At 43.3% G+C, this 22,652-nt stretch overlaps 1 protein-coding gene across 9 annotated transcripts in view; it reads right to left on the reverse strand.

Annotated features, from left to right (window-relative positions):
- shld2 (shieldin complex subunit 2) overlaps positions 1-22,652 on the reverse strand; it is a 149,975-nt gene that overhangs the window by 87,439 nt on the left and 39,884 nt on the right. For all 9 annotated transcript variants that reach the window (XM_068020774.1, XM_068020772.1, XM_068020768.1 and 6 more), the window contains one exon: positions 6,763-8,430. In XM_068020774.1, the coding sequence (XP_067876875.1) occupies positions 6,763-8,353 (1,591 nt within the window). In that variant the 5' untranslated portion in view covers positions 8,354-8,430. The remainder of the gene's footprint in view (positions 1-6,762; positions 8,431-22,652) is intronic.

A 22,652-nucleotide genomic window follows, 5' to 3' on the forward strand; every position in this document is an offset into this window, starting at 1 on the left:
TCACGAGCAGTCTGGAAAAGCACTTCGCAGTTCCATCCAGCAATCCTTGCCCCGAGGCCAGCTGATGTTAAAGCTGGAACACAGTTAAAACCCTAAGCAGGCTACCTCACTGAAATATTTCAATGAGGGACCCACCTATCCCCATTAAAATCGGCAGGTTCAAGGGGGTTGGGTTTGGGTTAAAAATTTTTATATTTTAACTTCCCATCTGACCCAAACCACCACCCCTGCCACTGCCCCACCACCCCCACAAGATGTTGTGCTTTGATGATTTACACCTAAATGGTGGAAGGAAGAAAAATGACCAATACTGGCACCAAGTTGTAGCTAAATCAACTTTAGTGCTACACTTTTGCACCAAAGATTAGTGCATGTGGACTGGAGAACAGAGGACCAAAGAAACAATGTAAAACAAAAGAGTAAACCTGAAGCACAAAGACAGGTTTCTTGCTGAAAATTATTATTGTGAATTTAAATCACACAGTAAAAAGCATTTTCTCTGAATAGGAAAATCTTTTAAACTGCAGGAAGAAAAAAAACAGATGACTGAAAGAAATTAGGATTCAATTTTCCACTGTGAGTTTCTATTTTAGCTCCTTTTTCAAAACCATAACTTAAATTTACTGGTGCCAACCCATTTGCTTTTGACACGGGGCTACGAAATTCACTTGCATAGCACTGCAGGCATACCAAACATCACCTTCCATCACTTTACTGATGATCGAGAGTAGATTGATAGGGTGGTAATTGGCTGGGTTGAATTTGTCCTGTTTTTAGTGTACAGGACATACCTGGGCAATTTTCCGCATTGCTGGGTAGATGCCAGTGTTGTAGCTGTACTGGAACAACTTGGCTAGGGGAACGGCAAGTTCTGGAGCACAGGAGACGTCACTGGCCACTTCCCACGTGGCCTGTTCAGCATGAGACAACTGGCGTGATGCACGCAGGTGTGTCCTCTGCTTCCACCTGAAGACATTGAAAAAGTGCGATCATAACATCAAAGGCATTAACGGGCTGATGTAACACACGAGCACTAAAATTGACCAACAAATATGTAAGGAACACCTTCCTTATTCACTTCTGAAACAGCAAGCATATAGAAGCAAGATGGGCCCTGTTCTCGGGATATTTAAAAAGAGTCACTCAACAAGTTGCAGTTGCTTTTGTACTCAGGCAAAGTTGGTGGAAGCATTGTGGTGGATTGCTGGAGGAATTTGAAGCTTTCTGCTGACCACAGAAAGGCAGACAATTGCATTGCCCTGCGCACAAGTATGGGGGCAGCAGTTACAGTGACACTTGCTCTGCAACACAAGAAATAGGAGCAGAAGTAGACCATATGGCCCATCAAGCCTGCTCAATGTACATGAGCAGGACATGCAGAGGATGAGACAGAGAGGGGAACCTATACAAGGTTCTGTGCTCCAGAACTTGTCGCACCCCTAGCCAAGTTGTTCCAGTACAGCTGCAACACTGGCATTTACCCAGCAATGTGGAAAATTGCCCAGGTATGTCCTGCTCACAACAAACAGGACAAATCCAACCCAGCCAATTACCGCCCTATCAGTCAACTCTCAATCATCAGTAAAGTGATAGAAAGTGTCGTCGACAGTGCCATCAAGCAGCACTTGGTTAGCAATAACCTGTTCACTGACGCTCAGTTTGGGTTCCGCCAAGGCCACTCAGTTCCTGACCTCATTACAGCCTTCAAACATGGACAAAAGAGCTAAACTTAAGAAGTGAGGTGAGAATGACTGCCCTTGACATCAAGGCAGCATTTGACCGAGTATGGCATCAAGGAGCCCTAGCAAAACTGAGGTCAATGGGAATCAGGGGGAAAACACTCCGCTGGCTGGAGTCATACCTAGCACAAAGGAAGATGGTTGTGGTTGTTGGAGGTCAATCATCTGAGCTCCAGGACATCACTGCAGGAGTTCCTCAGGGTAGTGTCCTAGGCCCAACCATCTTCAGCTGCTTCATCAATGACCTTCCTTCAATCATAAGGTCTGAAGTGGGGATGTTCACTGATGATTGCACAATGTTCAGCACCATTCGTGACTCCTCAGATACTGAAGCAATCCGTGTAGAAATGCAGCAAGACCTGGACAATATCCAGGCTTGAGCTGATAAGTGGCAAGTAACATTCGCGCCACACATGTGCCAGGCAATGACCAACTCCAACAAGAGAGAATCTAACCATCTCCCCTTGACATTCAACGGCATTACCATCGCTGAATCCCCCACTATCAACATCCTAGAGGCTACCATTGACCAAAAACTGAACTGGAGTAGCCATATAAATACTGTGGCTGCAAGAGCAGGTCAGAGGCTAGGAAACCTGAGGCGAGCAACTCACCTCCTGACTCCCCAAAGCCTGTCCACCATCTACAAGGCACAAGTCAGGAGTGTGATGGAATACTCTCCACTTGCCTGGATGGGTGCAGCTCCAACAACACTCAAGAAGCTCGACACCATCCAGGACAAAGCAGCCCACTTGATTGGCACCCCATCTACAAACATTCACTCCCTCCACCACCGACGCACAGTGGCAGCAGTGTGTACCATCTACAAGATGCACTGCAGCAATGCACCAAGGCTCCTAAGACAGCATCGTCCAAACCCGCAACCTCTACCAACTAGAAGGACAAGGGCAGCAAATGCATGGGAACACCACCAGCTGCAAGTTCCCCTCCAAGTCACACACCATCATGACTTGGAACTATATCGTCGTTCCTTCTCTGTCGCTGGGTCAAAATCCTGGAACTCCCTTCCTCATGGCACTGTGGGTATTCTTACCCCAAATGGACTGCAGCGGTTCAAGGCAGCTCACCACCGCCTTCTCAAGGGCAATTAGGGATGGGCAACAAATGCTGGCCTGGCCAGTGACGCCCACATCCCATGAATGAATAAAAAAAAATGTTCTCACTCTTATTTGCCCTCGAGTTATCCTCTATTTCTGGTATATAACTTGTGTCTTCTACTGTGATGACAGACACAAAATATTCATTCAATGTCTCTTCCATTTCATCATTCCCCATGATTACGTCTCCTCTTTGTGCCTCGAAGGAACCAACGTTTACTTTAACTACTCTTCCTTTTTACATACTTTTGTCATGAAGGCCCCCACCTGCCAAGAATGAGGCATATTAATTTTGCCACATGGATATTAAATTTCAAATTGTTGCTGGGAAGAAGAGAAGGCCTATGACAAGGACTGCCAGACCTTGGCTGGAAAAATGACATTTTCATATTAACAGACAGTGCTTGAAAGGACAAAGGACCATTCCCTGACATACAATACACAAGAGCCAAGACATGGTCAGACCAGTTAGTCACATGACTAACCTGCTTGGCAACCTGGGGGTTTCTGAATTGTACAGTTTGAACTGAGAGCCTGCAGAAAGCCGTTTGCTCCTGGATTGAAAAGACCTCTCCTGACTGGCTCGCCACAGCCTCAATGTCTGCTCGCATCTCCCATCTCTTTCTCACGGAACTCCAAAATCACCTGAAGACACATGAACCCCAAGAGAGAAAAGTCTCCTACGGTGAACAAGAGTTAAGAATAATACTGGGCCCCAACGAAAAGCAAGATCTACCTTCAATCAAGGACTCTATCGTAAACTCAAAGAACCATAACAACAACTCTTCACATATTCCCTCAAACTTTTCCAATTTATTTTTATTCTGCTCTTTTCTGTCTCTATTTGCATGTGTGTATCGCATGGGCACGTCGTGAATCCGAATTAGAGTTTAAGTTTAATAAATTTCAACTTTTCTTCTTTAAACCTAAGAAAGCCTGTTTGTGCTGGTTTCTTTGCCTTATAATTGGAAAGCAGTGAACAAGGATTCACCAAGGGGGAGCTAAGAACAGTGTGTTTAAAAATAAAACCCTGTTACAGTAAGACAAGGTGAAGGCTGAAAGGGAACCCGAGACCTCTTTCTCACCTGGTCGTAACACTTGTAAAAGTGCTTTACAATCCTTTTTTATATTCCTGGATAGTTTACTCTCTTTTTTTTTCCCCTTATCAACTTTTTGGTGGCACTTTGCTGGTTTCCAAAACACTTCCAATCCTCAGGCTTACTACCATTCTTTGCAACATTATAAGCCTCTTCTTTTAATCTAATACTACCCTTAACTTAAAAAAAAAGGTCCAGACCCGAAACATTAACTCTGTTTCTCTCTCCACAGATGCTGCCAGACTTGCGTATTTCCAGCACATTCTGTTTTTATTTCAGATTTCCAGCATCCACAGTATTTTGCTTTTATTTACTATCTTCAACTTCCTTAGTAAGCCATGGTTAGATCTTTGTTGCTGAATTTTGATTTTTTAAAAATGGAATGTACTTTTGAACATTTTGAATTGTTTCTTTAAATGTTTCCCACTGTTTCTTTACTGCCATATATTTTAGTCTATTTACCCAATCAACCTTAGCCAGCTGTACCCTCATACCCAGTAACTGGCTTTGTTTAAGATTCGTGTTTGGGACTGTCATATGTCGCTTTTAAACTTAATATAGAATTCAATTGTGTTATGATCATTTTTTCCCAGCAGATCTTTTACTATGAGATTACTAATTAAACCCATCTCATTGCACAATACTGGATCTAAAATAGCTTAGCTTTATCCCTAGACGGTTCCACAACGTAATGTTCCAAGAAACAGTCATGGAAGTCTTCTACAACTCATCTTCCAGAACACCTCTGCTAATTTGACTTGTCCAGCCTATGTTAAGATTAAAGTACCCCACAATTACTACATTGCCTTTACAAGCTACAATAATTTCTTGCTTAATGTTCTATCCAACGGTACAACTGCTGCTAGGGAACCTATAAACTTCTTCCACCAGCGTTTTCTGAGCCTTGCTATTCCTAATCTCCACCCATACTGATTCTACTTCCTGATCTTCTTAGCCACAATCCTTTCTCAATACTATCCATATGTCATCCTTTACTATCAAAACTACTCCTGCACCTTTTCCATTTTGTCTGTCTTTTTGAAATGTTGTAAACCCTGGAATATTCATTTTGGTCACCTTATAACCCATGTTTTCCAAATTACTTGCTGTACCTGCATGCTAACTTTTTGTGATTCATGTAAAGGATACACAGATCCTTCTGCACCACAGCATTCTGTTGTCTCTCCATTTAAATAAGATTTTGCTTTTCTATACTTCCCAAAGTGGACAACCTTACATTTTCCTCCATTACACCGCATCTGCCAAATTTTTGTTCACTCACCTAACCTATCTATATCCCTTTGCAGATTCTTTGTGTCCTCCTCACAACATGCTTTCCCACTCTTCTTTATATCAACAACAAATTTGGCTACAATAAACTTGGCCCTTTCATCCAAGTCAATAATATAGATTGTAAATAGTTGAGGAATCAGCACAGATCCCTGTGGCAACCCACTAGTTACAGTTTGCCAACCTGAAAATGACCCATTTATCCTGACTCAGTTTTCTATTAGTTCGTCAATCTTCTATCCATGCTAATATATTACCCCCAAACACCATGAGCTCTTATCTTATGTAGTAACCTTTTAAGGTGACAACTTATCGAATGCCTTTTGGAAATCCAAATACACTACATCTACTAGTTCATCTTTATCCATCCTACTCATTAGATCCTCAAAGAACTCTAATAAATTTGTCAAATGTGATTTTGATCCAATATGTAACAGGGTTCCCCAATTGTCTTCAATGCTGCGCCGCAGAAACCCAGAAGCGGGCAGGTGATATCGGGATCCTGACCTGATTCCGATAACTCTCCACATGCATATAAACCCATCATCCCTTGGCTGGAAAAATTTCCCCCCAAGTTTCTGAAAGGATCAACAAATGTCTAGCAGCACGAAAACATGCTAGGTCAAATGATGATTTTTTAATCCACCAGCTGGAAACCTGAATATTAAACTGGTGGAAATAAACCACTCAAACCTTGCAAGCTTTGAACTCTGTCTGCTGACCGTGAGCACCGAGACATATTGCCTGCTGCAGACTGTAGTGTTCAATGGTATATTTATCTGTGGTTGATTGTGTTCGTCTGTTCACCTATCGATGTCCAATGTGCTTGGTGACTTAAGCCTGACAGGGGAGCTAACCGAGACAGTTTTTAAGAGAACCTTCCAGAAAAGAACAGACAGAAACCTCCTTCAGTTACACAGTTTACAGAACTTTCTGGAAAACAGACAGAAATCTCTCTCTCAAAGGAAAGCAGCCACTTTGCTGTCTCCTGGAGAACCACTGAATCAGCATCCACCTCTTCAAACCAGAAGCCGGAGTACCATTGAATCAGTGTCCATATCTTCAAACCGAAAGCCTTAGGACAACCGAATTCTGTCTGAAGCCAGCCGAGTCACCAACTTCCAGAAACTGTGCACTCCTTTTATTTCTCTGGACTCTAATTCAACCAAACTATCCTTCCCCACTCTGTAACCTATATATGGGGGGGGGGGGGGTATGCGTTTGAGTGTGTGCACGTGCATGTGCATTTGTGTGTGAAAGTACAAGGGTAGTTTATTATTTTTACTTAAGACTGGTTTAACTATAATAAAGTTATCCTCTTTCTTTGTTAAACTCAAGAAAACATGTCCAGTTGGCTCTTTTCATGTTTACAGCGCATAAATAAGTAAACACTTATGAATTGGCAAATATTTCCACTTAAAAAAATAAATCTGTTGTGGTCAAACAAGGAGGGAAAAGAGGGGAACACTTTGACCCCTCCTCACCTGATTGTAACACTAGGAATATATGTTCCTTTACCTGTTACTAGTAGGACATCCCCAGGGAAGACAGCCAGCGTCCAGAATGCAGCAGCCCGCCACAGCACAATCTTCATGGTGACTCCTGATTGGTCTGTAACCAAAATAGTTGCTATGGGCACTCTGCACCCAGTGAATGTTCCGGATTTGATCTGTATCTCCTTCAGGAGGCACTGGTGCAAAACGGTGACCAAAACATGGTATTTCCTGCTCCTGTCAGTGCAGCTTTTAAGCCGCTCTGTTTCAACGAAGCCAACCTTTGGTGTTGACCATCGGTCCCTCTGTTCCTTCAGATAGTGCCCAAGATCAGATATTCTCTCAGAATCCATCTTCATTTTCTTAGTTGATAGTAGGTCTTTATGTAAACAAACTGGAGATCTTGATGTTTGGGTCACCTGTTTCATCTCCTCAGGGTCCTTGGTAGCCTGCACTGATCTTTTCAAAGACCATTTAGCACTATCTGCAGTCTGAGAGCACAGGATTCCTCCATTGTATGGTTCAATATTAACCTCAACATCACCTTTGGACCAGTCAGTAAAGGGACTGAACAGTTGTTCTGAACCTTCTGATGTCCTTCCAACTACAGCTTCATTGGTGGGCAATTGCTGGTTATTCAATAAGCTGAAAAATTCTGGGTTATTTTCTGAACTGTCAACCTGTCTGCACACTGTCTCACTGGCACATTGCCCAGATGGCCGAATAGACCTATGGATAGATGCAGGTGATTGACAGGCCATTTCAGTACCTTTGGTGTTTTTATTCAGTTTAGCCTTTAAGTTTTCTTGGGAGTCCTGTGTGTTAAAATGACTCTTTGAACATCCCTGTGAAAGAATGGCAGCTTGACTGGCAGTCAACACACTGAGGAACTCAGCATCTGTTGATAAACTTGTATTCAAACTTGTGCATCTGAAACAAGATTCCTGCCCTTCAGTTCGAAAGGTATTCAGGTTTTCCATCAGAGCACCACAGAGTAATTCTGAGGAATCTTCTTTCAAAGGTGCATTCTGTTCAGTAATTCTGCCATTAGGGTCCCAAGAGTCAGTTTCATTTTCTTCACTTTGTCTGCTCCTGTCGTCAGACTCCGAAGGTGTCTTCAAATTTTCTCCTGTGCAAGCAGGATTGATGGGATCATAATCGTGTTCTTCAGTTATTTTGAGACCTCCTTCAGAGTGCAGCAATGCTCTGTTGCTCAACTCTCTCCTCTGCTGTTTCCCTATCTGTACAGTAGTGAAGTCCTTATCATACAGCCTATCACACTCGTTGCTCATTCTCTGTTCCAGCACGGAAGCATCAAGGTTCTCAAAAGTACATTCTTGAGATAATGTTATACTTCCTTCTTCACTTTTTGAAGTGAAAGATTGTCCAGATTGATTTCTCAATTGTGATGTTGCTTCATGCCAATCGAGATGTTTCTGAGATTCCTTGGTGCTGCACTCTCTAGGACTGGCATTGAGAGATCCTTTATCATACAAGGCCTGGCACTGAAGCCACTTGGAGCTGCCATAGGTTACTGCTTCTCGTGCTGATATTTTCTGCTGTGTCAAAATGGCTGGTGCTCCAAGGAAAATGTGAACTTTCTTTCTATTATTCATGATGGGATGAAAAATTCTTCAATCCTTCCAGATGATGTGGTCTCCTACTGAATCTCATCACTTTCAACCAGTTTAGCCTGTTATGAAGAGAACAAATGATTGAAAGAACAATCACAAAACTAGGAACTATAGAAGTTTAAACATCTTAGCATGATGTTTTCAACTGGCCCCAGGGCATGGCGCTATTTCAGGTTGGGTACTTTGACAGGCATACTGACACAGGTTTTGATCTGTAACTTTATGGATATGGAGACTACACCATCTAACTCGGGTGAAGTTAACAATAATGTTCCTAAACATATAAAGGAGCAATGGGTGTTAGTAAATCACAGCTTTCTTTGAACATCACATAGATCATACCAAGCCCAAGCCTTTGAAGAAGTGTCAAAGGCTTACTATTTAATTCATCGCAGCTGAGATCATCTAACTTAGCACACATTGGGAATTGAAGCTGATCTATTTGGCTCAGAACCAGATGAGTGCACGCAGACACTAAAATATCAGACAAACACATTTGTAGACATGCACTGGTTAGCTTCACACGCATACAAAGGTAGACTACTCTAAAATTCAAGGTACCTTACAAAATACAGAACTCAATTACATTCATGTTTAACAGGTTACTAGAACAAAGAACAAAGAAAATTACAGCACAGGAACAGGCCCTTCGGCCCTCCAAGCCTGCGCCGATCCAGATCCTCTATCTAAACATGTCGCCTATTTTCTAAGGGTCTGTATCTCTTTTCTTCCTGCCCATTCATGTATCTGTCTAGATACATCTTAAAAGACGCCATCGTGCCCGCATCTACCACCTCCGCTGGCAACGCGTTCCAGGCACCCACCACCCTCTGCGTAAAGAACTTTCCACGCATATCCCCCCTAAACTTTTCCCCTTTCACTTTGAACTCGTGTCCTCTAGTAATTGAATCCCCCACTCTGGGAAAAAGCCTCTTGCTATCCACCCTGTCTATACCTCTCATGATTTTGTACACCTCAATCAGGTCCCCCCTCAACCTCCGTCTTTCTAATGAAAATAATCCTAATCTACTCAACCTCTCTTCATAGCTAGCGCCCTCCATACCAGGCAACATCCTGGTGAACCTCCTCTGCACCCTCTCCAAAGCATCCACATCCTTTTGGTAATGTGGCGACCAGAGCTGCACGCAGTATTCCAAATGTGGCCGAACCAAAGTCCTATACAACTGTAACATGACCTGCCAACTCTTGTACTCAATACCCCGTCCGATGAAGGAAAGCATGCCGTATGCCTTCTTGACCACTCTATTTACCTGCGTTGCCACCTTCAGGGAACAGTGGACCTGAACACCCAAATCTCTCTGGACATCAATTTTCCCCAGGACTTTTCCATTTACTGTATAGTTCACTCTTGAATTGGATCTTCCAAAATGCATCACCTCGCATTTTCCCTGATTGAACTCCATCTGCCATTTCTCTGCCCAACTCTCCAATCTATCTATATTCTGCTATATTCTCTGACAGTCCCCTTCACTATCTGCTACTCCACCAATCTTAGTGTCGTCTGCAAACTTGCTAATCAGTCCACCTATACTTTGCTCCAAATCTTTAATATATATCACAAACAACAGTGGTCCCAGCACGGATCCCTGTGGAACACCACTGGTCACCCGTCTCCATTTTGAGAAACTCCCCTCTACTGCTACTCTCTGTCTCCTGTTGCCCAGCCAGTTCTTTATCCATCTAGCTAGTACACCTTGGACCCCATGCGCCTTCACTTTCTCCATCAGCCTGCCATGGGGAACCTTATCAAACGCCTTACTGAAGTCCATGTATATGACATCGACAGCCCTTCCCTCATCAATCAACTTTGTCAACTTTACTGAACTGGACAGGGAAATGGAACTAAATGGATAACTCCTTCAGACAGCTAGCGTAGGTGCAATGGGCATTATAGATTCCACCTGTGAAAAATTCTATTAGAGAATATTGAATCAATATCAGCACATTGCTATCCCACTAGAGGGCACTCAGTTCCTACAAAGCATAGAGAAAAATGACTCAAAAGCAAACTTTCCATAAACTGATCCCATTTGTGATAACCTTGTTTACATCAGTATACAGAGCAAATCCTATGTTCTTTAATTAAACTCAAGTTAAGATTCCAAATTTACTTGGGTGCCACAGAACAACAGTATCTAGAAATTGCTGAGATAACTCTGATGGAGCTTTTATACTTACCCCAGTTTTTGGCTGACAGACATCAAACTGATGTGCCCAGTTCTCCTGTCTTTAAAGTAACATGTCCCTTTGTTCTCCTGGCCCACTGGAGGCTTATGAAGAAAATGGAGCATGAGCTAAAGACTGGCTCTTGGCTTCCTAAATCAGCCTCCGCCAACAGGCCCACCAAACAGCAGCACAGAATTGAATAAATAATTTGGTTCTTTTTCAAAAATGTAAAGAAAAAATTCTCCAATTGCTGAGTCCCGGCGTGTTGTGTGGTATAAGGGTTTGAAAGGGTTAATGTCCAATGGATCAGATCTAAGCTCTTCAGTCCTACCACATTCAGTCATGAATGATGGTGGACAATTAAACAGGAAGAGGTGGCTCCACAAATATCCCCATCCTCAATGAGGGGGGAATCCCAGCACATCAGTGCAAAAGGTAAGGCTGAAGCAGTTGCAACAATCTTCAGCCAGAAGTGCCAAGTGGATGATCCATCTCGGCCTCCTTCAGAAGTCCCCAGCATCATAGATGCCAGTCTTCAGCCAATTCGATTCACTCCGCATGATGTCAAGAAATGACCGAAGGTATTGGATGCTGCAAAGGCTATGGGCCCTGACAGCATTCAGGCAATAGTGATGAAGACCTGTGCGCCAGAACCTGCCACGCCTCTAGCCAAGTTGTTCCAGTACGGCTACAACACTGGCATCAACCCGGCAATGTGGAAAGTTGCCCAGGTATGTCCTGTACACAAAAAGCAGGACAAGTCCAACCCCGCCAATTACCGCCCCATCAGTCTATTCTCAATCATCAGTAAAGTGATGGAAGGTGTCGTCGACAGTGCTATCAAGCAGCACTTGCTTAACAATAACCTGCTCACTGACGCTCAGTTTCGTTCCGCCAGGGCCACTCAGCTCCTGACCTCAAAACAGCCTTGGTTCAAACATGGACGAAAGAGCTGAACTCAATAGGTGAGATGAGAGTGACTGCCCTTGACATCAAGGAAGCATTTGACCGAGTATGGCATCAAACAGCCCTGGCAAAAACTTGAATCAATGGGAATCGGGGGGAAACCCTCTGCTGGTTGGAGTCATACCTAGCACAAAGGAAGATGATTGTGGTTGTTGGAGGTCAATCATCTGAGCTCCAGGACATCACTGCAGAATTTCCTCAGGGTAGTGTCCTAGGCCCAACCATCTTCAGCTGCTTCAGCAGTGACCTTCCCTCCATCATAAGGTCAGAAGTGGGAATGTTCGCTGATGATTGCACAATGTTCAGCACCATTCGTGACTCCTTAGACACTGTCGCAGTCTGTGTAGAAATGCAGCAAGACCTGGACAATATCCAGGCTCGGGCTGGTAAGTGGCAAGTAACATTCGTGCCACACAAGTGCCAGCAACACCCACATCCCGCAAAAGAATGAAAAAAAAACAGAAAAAGGGTGAGGCAGGCAAATCTAGAACCCCATGGATGTCAAGGAGCCTGTAGGGTAAGATAAGAGATAAGGCAGATAAGGAAAGCTTATGTCCAACACCGAGAACTCAATATTACAGAAAGCCAATAGGAGTATAGAAAGTGGAGAGGTGAAATCAAATAGAAAATAGGAAAGCAAAGAGAGGGCATGAAAGAATACTGGCAAGCAAAATCAAGGTGAATGCAAAGATGTTTTATCAATACATTAAGAAAACAAGGAGAGAGTAGGGCCCATAAAAGACCAAAAAGGCAACCTATGTGTAGGAGCGGAAGATATTGGTATGATTCTTAATGAATACTTTGCATCTGTCTTCATAAAAGAGGGAGAAGATGCAAATATTGCAGTTAAGGAAGAAGAGTGTGAAGTATTGGATGTGATAAACTTAGGGAGAGAGGAAGTATTAATGGGATTAGCATCCTTGAAAGTTGATAAATCACCAGGGCTAGATGAAATGTATCCTAGGCTGTTAAAAGAAGCAAGAGAGGAAATAGCAGAGGGTCCAACCATCATTTTCCAGTCCTCAAATGGATACAGGTATGGTGCCGGAGGATTGAAGAATTGTTAACGTTGTACCTCTGTTTAAAAAGGGAGGGAAGGATAGACCAAATAATTACAGACCAGTCAGTTTAACCTCAGTAGTGGGCAAAGTATTGGAATATATTCTGAGAGACAGGTTAAACTGTCACTTAGAAAGGCATAGGTTAATCAAGGATAGTCAGTATGGATTTAAGGGAAGATCTTGGTTGACCAACTTGATTTAACTTTTTGAAGAAGTAACAAGGAAGATGTAGTGCAGTTGATGTGGTCAACATGGATTTAGCAAGGCTTTTGACAAGGTCCCACATGGCAGACTGGTTAAAAAAAATAAAATCCCATGGGATCCAGGGAAATGCAGCAAGGTGGATACAAAATTGGCTCAGTGGCAGGAAACATAGGGTAATTGTTGACGGCTATTTTAGTGACTGGAGGGCTATTTCCAGTGGCATTTCACAGGGCTCAGTACTGGGTCCCCTGTTTTTTGTGGCATATATTAACCATTTGGACATAAATGTAGGGGGCATGATCAAGAAGTGTGCGGACGATACAAAGACTGGCCATATGGTAGATAGCAAGGAGGATAGCTGTAGGGTGCAGGAACATATTGATGGTCTGGTCAGATGGGCAGAAAAGTGGCAAATGGAATTCAACTTGGAGAAGTATAAGGTGATGCATTTGGGTAAGTCAAACAAGGCAAAGGAAGACACGATCAATGGGAAAATACTGAGAAGTATACAGGAAGTAAGGTACCTGCGGGTAAATGTCCACAGATCCCTGAAGGTAGCAGGACAGGTTGATAAAGGTGGTTAAGGTGGCATATGGAATCCTTTCCTTTATTAACTGAGGTATAGCATGTAAGAGCAGGGAGGTTATGCTGGAACTGTATAACTCATTGGTTAGGCCACAACTTGAGTACTGTCTGCAGTTCTGGTCACCTCATTACAGAAAGGCAGTAATTGCACCAGAGAGGGTACAGAGGAGATTTACAAGGATGTTGCCATGACTGGAAAATGCAGCTATGAGGAAAGATTTGATAGGCTGGGGTTGTTCACCTTGGAACAGAGAAGGCTGAGGGGAGATCTGATTGAAATGCACAAAATTTTGAGGAGCCTGGATAGAGTGGAGGTGAAGGGCCTATTTACCTTAGTAGAGAGGTCAGTGACAAGGGCGCATAGATTTAAAGTGATTGGTAGAAATATTAGAGGGGAGATGAGGAAAAACATTTTCACCCAGAGGGTGGTGATGGTCTGGAACTCACTGCCTGAAAGGGTAGTTAAGGCAGAGACCCTCAACTCATTCAAAAGGAGTCTGGATATGCAGATGGTAGGTTGTTCAACCTTGCCCGACTTGGAGCGAAGCCCAAAGTACGGAAAGTCCTCATCAGGGAACTCCTCTTTGCTGACGCTGCTGCATTAAAATCTCACACTGAAGAGTGTCTGTAGAGACTCATCGACAGCTGCCTGCAACGAATTTGGCCTAACCATCAGCCTCAAGAAAACAAACATCATGGGACAGGACGTCAGAAATGCTCCATCCATCAATATTGGCGAACACGCTCTGGAAGTGGTTCAAGAGTTCACCTACCTAGGCTCAACTATCACCAGCAACCTGTCTCTCGATGCAGAAATCAACAAGCGCATGGGTAAGGCGTCCGCTGCTATGTCCAGACTGGCCAAAAGGGTGTGGAAAATGGCGCACTGACAAGGAACACAAAAGTCCGAATGTTTCACGCCTGTGTCCTCAGTACTTTGCTTTACAGCAGCGAGGCCTGGAACAATGTATGTCAGCCAAGAGCGACATCTCAATTCATTCCATCTTTGCTGCCTCCAGAGAATCCTTGGCATCAGGTGGCAGGACCGTATCTCCAACGCAGAAGTCTTTGAGGCGGCCAACGTCCCCAGCATATACGCCCTATTGAGATGGCTTGGCCACGCGAGCCGCATGGAAGATGGCAGGATCCCCAAGGACACATTGTACAGCAAGCTCGTCAATGGTATCAGACCCACTGGCCATCCATATCTCCGCTTTAAAGACGTCTGCAAACGCGACATGAAGTCCTGTGACATTGACCACAAGTCGTGGGAGTCAGTTGCCAGAGCTAGTGGGCAGCTATAAAGGTGGGGCTAAAGAGAGGTGAGTCAAAGAGACTTAGCAGTTGGCAGGAAAAGAGACAGAAGTGCAAGGAGAGAGCCAACTGTGTAACAGCCCCAATCAATTTTATCTGCAGCACCTGTGGAAGAGCCTGTCACTCTAGAATTGGCCTTTATAGCCACTCCAGGCGCTGCTCCACAAACCACCTGACCACTTCTCGGCGCTTACCCATTCTCTCTCGAGACAAGGAGGCCAAAAGAATCCATGTTATACTGCATCTGCCATGCATTTGTCCACTCACCCAACTTATCCAAATCACATTAATAACATGCTGTTCTTCAAGCTTGTACTGAGTTTCACTGGAACACTGCAGCAGGTCAGAAACGTTGGCATGAGAGCAGGGTGGTGAATTAAAATGGCAAGCAACTGGAAGCTCAAGGTCATGCTTGCAGACTGAGCAGAGGTGTTCCGCAAAGTAGTCATCCAATCTGCGTTTGGTCTTCACAATGTACACGCGGCCGCATTGTGAGCAAAGAATACAGTATACTAAATTGAAAGAAGTACAAGTAAATTGCTGCTTCACAAGAAAGGTGTGTTTGGGGCCTTGGATAGTGAGAAAAGAGGAGGTAAAAGGACAGGTATTACACCTCCTGAGATTGCATGGGAAGGTGCCATGCGAAGGGGACGAGGTGTCGGGGGTGATGGAGGAGTGAACCAGGGTGTTGCAGAAGGAACAATCCCTTCAGAATGCTGATTGGGGAGGAGAGGGGAAGATGTGTTTGATGGTGGCATCACACTGGAGGTAGTGGAAACGGTGGAGGACGATCTTCTGGATGTGAAAACTGGTGGGGTGGAAAGTGAGGACAAGGGGAACTCTGTCGCAGTTCTAGGAGCGAGAGGAAGGGGTGAGGGCAGAAGTGCAGGAAATGGGTCAGACACAGTTGAAGGCCTGTCAACCACAGTTGGGGGGAATCCTCTGTTGTGGAAAATGGAAGGCATATCAGAAGCGTTGTTGTGGAAGGCAGCATCATTGGAATAGTTGCTTTGGAGATGGAGAAACTGGAAGAATGAAATGGAGTTCTTACAGGAGGCAGGGTGTGAGGAAGTGTAGTCAAGGTAGCTGTGGGGGCCAGTGGGCTTATAATGAATCTTAGTGGTCAGCCTATCCCCAGCGATGAAGACAGAAGTCGAGGCAGGGAAGGGAAGGGAAGCGTTGGAGTTGGACCATGTGAGAGAAGGGTGGAAATTAGAAGCAAAGTTGGTGAAGTTTTCCAGTTTGGGGGGAGAGCAGGAAACGACACCAATACAGTCATTAATGTACCAGAAAAAAACGAGTTGGGGGAGGGGGCCTGAGTAGGACTGGAACAAGGATATTCAACATACCCCACAAAAAGACAGGCAGAACTGGGACCCATTCGGGTACCCATAGCAACACCTTTTATTTGGAGGAAGTGAGTGGAGCTGAAGAAGAAGTTATGCAAAGCGAGAACAAGTTCAGCCAGGCAGAGGAGTGTAGTGGGTGATGGGGACTGGTTGGGCCTCTGTCCAAGGATGTAGTGGAGAGCCCTCAGACCATTCTGGTGGGGATGGAGGTATAGAGAGATAAGGCATCCATAGTGAAGAGACGGCGGTTAGGGCCAGAAAACTGGATATTGTCAAAATGACATAGGGCGTCAGAAGAGTTACGGATGTAGATGGGAAGAGACTGGACTGGGGAGAAAAAGAGAGTCAAGATCGGAAGAAATAAGTTTAGTGGGGCAGAAACAGTCTGAAACGATGGGTCTACCAACACAGTCCTGTTTCTGGATTTTGGGAAGGAGGTAAAAGCAAGCTTTATTTATTTATTGATACAGCACTGAAACAGGCCCTTCGGTCCACCGAGTCTATGCCGACCATCAACCACCCATTTATACTATTCCTACATTAATCCCATTACCCTCTCACATCCCCACTTTTCCTCAATTCCCCTACCACCTACCTATACTAGGGGCAATTTATAATGGCCAATTTACCTATCAACCAGCAAGTCTTTGGCTGTGGGAGGAAACCGGAGCACCCGGCGAAAACCCACGCGGTCACAGGGAGAACTTGCAAACTCCGCACAGGCAGTACCCAGAATCAAACCCGGGTCGCTGGAGCTGTGAGGCTGTGGTGCTATGAGGTGGGAAGCTGTAGAGGGAAGATCTCCAGAGGAGTTGAGGTCAGTGACGGTCCTGGAGACAGTAGCTTGATGTTCAGTGGTGGGGTCATGGTCCAGGGGGAGGTAAGAAAAAATGTCTGAGAGTTGGCGCTCAACCTCTGCAAGGTAGAGATTGGTACGCCAGACAACAACAGCACCAGCCTTGTCAGCAGGTTTGATCACAATGTCGGGTCAGACCAGAGAGAACGGAGTGCAGAAAGTTCCGAGGGAGACAGGTTGGTGTGAGTGAGGGGAGCAGACAAATTAAATGGCCAATATCACGCCGATAGTTCTCAATGAAAAGATCAAGATTAGTCAAGCATGATTTGCCTTTTACAAATCCATGCTGGCTATCCTTAATTAAACTGAAACCTCTCGAAGTGTCCATTGATATTTTCCCTGATTATTGTTTCCAAAACCTTACAACACCGATGTTAAACTAGTTGTTGTAGTTGCTAGGACTGTCCTTACACTCCTTCATATTACATTTGCCATTCTTGAATCCTCTGGCACCTCTCCCGTATCCAGGGAAGATTGGAAGATTATGGCAAGCCCTTCCTATATCTCCATCCCCACTTCCTTTAGCAACCTGGGTTGCATGCCATCCAGACCAACTGACATATCAACCCTAAGCATAGCCAACAATTTTAGTATCCCCCCCCCCCACCCCCCGTCCTCAATTTTTATCTTATCCGTTGCCTCTACTCTCTCTGCTTCTACCAATATTTTGTCAGCCTCCATTTCCTTAATGAACACTGATACAAAGTACTCAGTAAGTATATTAGTGTTGCCCTGTGTATATTACCCTCTCTGTCCCAAATAGGTCCCACTCTTCCTCTGACTACTTACTTACTATTTACATGCTGGTAGAAGATCTTTGGGTTCCCTTTAATGTTGACAGCCATTCTATTTTCATATTCTCTTTTTGCCAGCCTTATTTTCCTCTTCACCTTCCCTCTCAACTTACTGTATTTGGCCTGGTTCTCACGAGTTCACCTGACATGCATCATACACCCTCTTTTTTTGTTTCATTGTCATCTCTATTGCCCTCAACCAACCAACATTGTAAGATGTCCCAAGCACTTCACAAAAGCATTAACAAAATTTGACAGTGAGCCACATAGGAGATATTAGGACAAGTGACCAAAAGCTTAATCAAAAAGGCAGGTTTTAAGTAGTGTCTCAAGGAGAAAACAGAGATAGAAAGGCAGCGAGGCATGATCTTGTTTTAAATGGATTGTAAGTTCTTAGCATTCATAAAGATGGTGGGATTATGTGCCTGTCCTCAAACGCCTGCTACATTTGGGGGAAACTTAAGGCAGAATGCAATTCTAACACGAATCTCTAGAAATTACATGCAAGCTCATAAGTATCGCATTTCAACCCATTATACTTAAAATGAAGCTTCTGGCTGTTTGGACAGTGGGCACTTCAGCAAATCAGGTGATCTGGAACATGTACAGCCCAGATCCTAGGAACCTTAAATGTTAAAAATGTAACAAGTTGGAACAGAAATAAACAATTGCTGGTTTGAGAGGAGAGATGGGGAGACAGAGTGCACTGCGAATCATGAAATGTGTGGTGACACAACTCATGGAAATATGTTGCAGTAGTCGCAATTGATCATTATGAGGAAGAACAAGTGGAAAGATTGTGTAGCACATGGTTGTAGTCTGATGCTGGCGTTAAGTAATCAGCTTCTGGACGCGGTGATTAGAAGTATCTGCATTTGTGGTATTTTGGTGTAAATTTGTGGTTAAAAGTGTGGCTAGTACGCCTGTTATATATGTGTAAGAAAGAATTAATAGTTCTAGCATCATCGCAGTTTGCTGCATTGAGGAATGAATTAAATAATAATGTATCAGTGTTGTCACTAGAGGCAAGGTTGAGGCTCAAAAACGAAGCCAAATAATGAAGGATCAGTGCATCCAGCTACAGTGGAGGAAGGTAGCACTGGGCAGAGGATGGGGAAAGTCACCAATCTGCATCAGGTCAGGCAGCTATTCTAGTGAATTGGTGCTGCAGAAGAATTGGCCATTTTGAGTTGTACTTGTAATTACAGTTCTAAGAATATGTTTTGTAAAATTTGTATTTTAATGTGAATAAAACCAATTGATTAGAAAATGTTAAAGCCTTGGTTGATCTTAGAGCTCTGATTACTCTAAAGGGTAAAATGTGTTAAAAGCCTGCTACCCGAAGGGACCGGACGACATGTGTTGGGTTCGGGTCGGGTCCCTCTTCCGGGTCCAGCTTTCAGGCTCGGGTCAGGCTGGACGCACACGGTAAGTGCTCTGCCGGTAAGTATTAAAAAAATTTTTAAAAACTTTATCTGAGCTGGGAGTCCGGGACGAAACTGAGTCTGCGCAGTGAGCGAGTGATGTCACTATGATGTTATCACGCATGCGCTGCAGCTTTGTGGAGCTTCCCAGTCAGAAGGTAAGTAAAGGGAGGGGCGGGTCGAGTTCGGGGTGAAGTCGGAGGGACTCGGGCTGGGTTCTTTTTCCCGACCTGAGCTGGCCTTTAATGTGTGTTACATAAAACCCTAGAGACTGTAGAATTCATATGTTACATATCTGTATGATTTGCAGATACACAATTTTTAGAAGCAAATTACAGCTACTCTTTCACCATTATGGAGCTATCTGGGAAACATGTTAGCGCCATTAGAACTCATTCAATATGGCTCACTGAAGGTCCTGCAGGGCTGCCAGAGAAATGATTGTTGTCAGCAACTTTTCTTTGTGACCACTGGCTACTTAAGGATCAGATTGTTTAAGAGCATCTATCTTCAGAAGGCAGACTGTGTGGTGAAGCTAATGTTTTTACAGCTTTACAATATACAGAGACAGAACTTTCAGGCTGAGACATAAAGTCTATTTTAGCATTAACTACTTAATGATTGTATACCTTTACTGACATGTCATAAGTGTGGTACTTTCTACATGGCAATTTATTGCTGTTAGTAATTCCATTTAATGAAATTGCACAAACCGAACAGCTTAACAGCTGAAATGAACTCTCCAGTCCTCAGTGGCCACTGAAAGATGAGATCATGTCCAGTATGAATCTTTAAACACCATCATAAAATCACAGAATCTTACAGCACAGAAGGAGGCCTATCGGTCCATCATGCCTGTGCTGGCTCTTTGAAAAAGCTGTCCAATTTAATCCCACACCCCAGCTGTCCTGTTTTATGTGATGATAACCAGCCAAGTCAGACTACTGCTATGCAAATAGGCAATAAGCCCACCCAGAATATAAAGTTCTAAAATTCTAAATGATGAGAATCAGATAGTACAGATATTCATTTGGCTTGTGACATTTGAGTTGGACTCCTGCACCTCAGTTAAGTCTTGCTCATGCTATTACAACCAATAATGCTGTGCACTAATTCTACCAGATTATCTGGTCATGATCACATGTAGGACTTAGCTGTGTACAGATTGGTTGCCATGCTTCCTACATTGCAACAGTGACTACACTTCAAAAGTACTTAATTGGCTGTAAAGTGCTTTGCAACATCTTGTGGTCATGAAAAGTGCTATATAACTGCAAGTCTTTCTTTTTTGACTCATTTTTCATATGTAGCTTGTCTAATGTAGAACTGAACCACACTAAGAGCTGGGTCAGTTGTTATTTAACCACAAGGGAGGGGGAATATGCATCACTGCCAACCCAATTCTATCCTTACTTATCCATAAATGCACACTTTCAGTCGGAATCATAGGGCAGCAACAAGGAATGGTAAGACCACCCATTTTGTCTTTCCCCAGCTCAGATAATGTGAGGACCAGGTAATGGGTCAACTGCTACCTAGCTGAGATCATCTAACTCAGCATAGACCAAGAATTGAATCTGGACCTTCTTTCTCTCAATGTAGTGCATGTATCCTCTGCGTCACTGGAGCAGCTTCCAAATCATTCAAGATTAGATTCATTTTGTGATCTAACCTAATTGATTTCACATTCTTGCTCCAAAACAATTAACAAAGATGTCAATGTGTTACTATGCTAGTCTGTGACTATCAATATATGAGTAGCATTATGCTGCATACCAGTATTCAGGGAATAACTTTATTGATGAGACTCACCTCCAAATGACTCCAATACAAATACCAGACCTACATGTGGGAAAATTCAACAATTGTGAGTAAAAAGCACATTTATAACAAGTAGATGGTTTTTCTTCCAAATTATCTTCAACCCTCCTCCCCCGAAGATGATTCATACTAAGATATGGTTGCACAAGCATATCTCACCCAAGTTACTAAACTTAATAAGTGAGCCAGGAGAGAGTGTGGCTATAGGCTATTTTTTCATGAAAAGGCATCAATGTCTGTCCTTGCCTGACATCCACTTTTCCATCACAATTTCACTGAGTCCGAAACAGCAACAGAGGTTGATATATTCCCCCCACTATCTTGGAGTCACTGAGGCCAGCTACATTGCTCCTTATGCAGTCTGGGCTGAGATCAGTTAACTCACATTACGAGAAATTCATGATCTTTATGAGTCAATACTATGCTACATACTTACCAAAGACTTTCAAAGTCAATCCTTTCTGTTAAATAGAGTCACCCCTGACCTCACTGTACAGATTGTTTCTACTTAAATCCTTTTACTGTATAACCTAATCCACAGTTCTTTTCCACATTTGCGATGAAAAACATGAAGAAAGTAATCGGCCCTGGTGCTGTATGCAGCACTGAGACTGGAACTCTGACAGCAGGAATTATTTTCACATCTATCTAGGAACATTATTTATAGTTACGCCATCACAACATCTGGCCAGTGCCGACCAGTGCTGCAGCAAAACCAAGCATTTTAGTTTACAATGCTGCAGAGGATTTGTTTGTTGATTAAAATATAGTATGTAGTGACATCAGGAAAAATGTGTTCATCGTTGACTCTTAATATCCAGCACCTTAAGCTGGTCATCATTCACCATAGTCTTTGGTTGGCTGGCTGACTACAACTGCAATGTCAGAGCTCAACATTTTTATTCTTTCTCTCTCTCATACTCCACTGTATTTTGTAAATTTTCTGCCTGATTGCCACTGAGTACTTTAGGTATTGTAGTTCCAGAGCTGCAAATGAGAACAATAAGTTGTCATGATGTATCTATCTCATATGCAGAGGTTACCAACAAGATCTAAAAAAATCCCTGGTTCACTGAAGACTGAAAAAAACTAAAATCTACAAGACAGAAAGAAATCCAACGCTGTTTTTAAGTGGTAAAACAGAGCATGTATTTGCCCGTTGCCAAGTCACCACATAAATCTAAATATTTAAAAGCACGTCATGTTTTACATGTGTGGGGCATCTCATTAAGTTTGTCTATAAAACTGACTAAATCCAGCATCATGCTTTTCCGATTCCAATTTACAAAATACAGTAGAGTATAAGTATAAAGGAGAGAGAGAGAAAGAAAAAGAATAAAAAATGTTGAGCTCAGACACTGCAGTTGTAGTCGGCCAGCCAACCAAAGACCATGGTAAATGATGCTCAGCTCAAGGTGCTGGATATTAAGAGTAAACGATGAACACATTTTTCCGGATATCACTACATATCAAAGGCAGCTTCAGCAAGACCTATAAATCCACCTTGTGAAGTAAGGAAGGACTAACCTTTATATTCATGTAAATAACATGAGAAATAAAGAGGTTTTGAGGAGCAAAAAGATAAGCAATACTTACATCTTTAGCAAAAATTACAAAACTACTGTTGGAGTTAAGGAAATAAATTATGCAATGTACATAATTGAGAAAAAAATGGTATAAGGGAAAAACAAAATTGATTACATTGTAAGCAAATTGTCAA

This window comes from Heterodontus francisci, chromosome 42 (assembly GCF_036365525.1).
Source record: "Heterodontus francisci isolate sHetFra1 chromosome 42, sHetFra1.hap1, whole genome shotgun sequence".
Lineage (NCBI taxonomy): Eukaryota > Metazoa > Chordata > Chondrichthyes > Heterodontiformes > Heterodontidae > Heterodontus > Heterodontus francisci.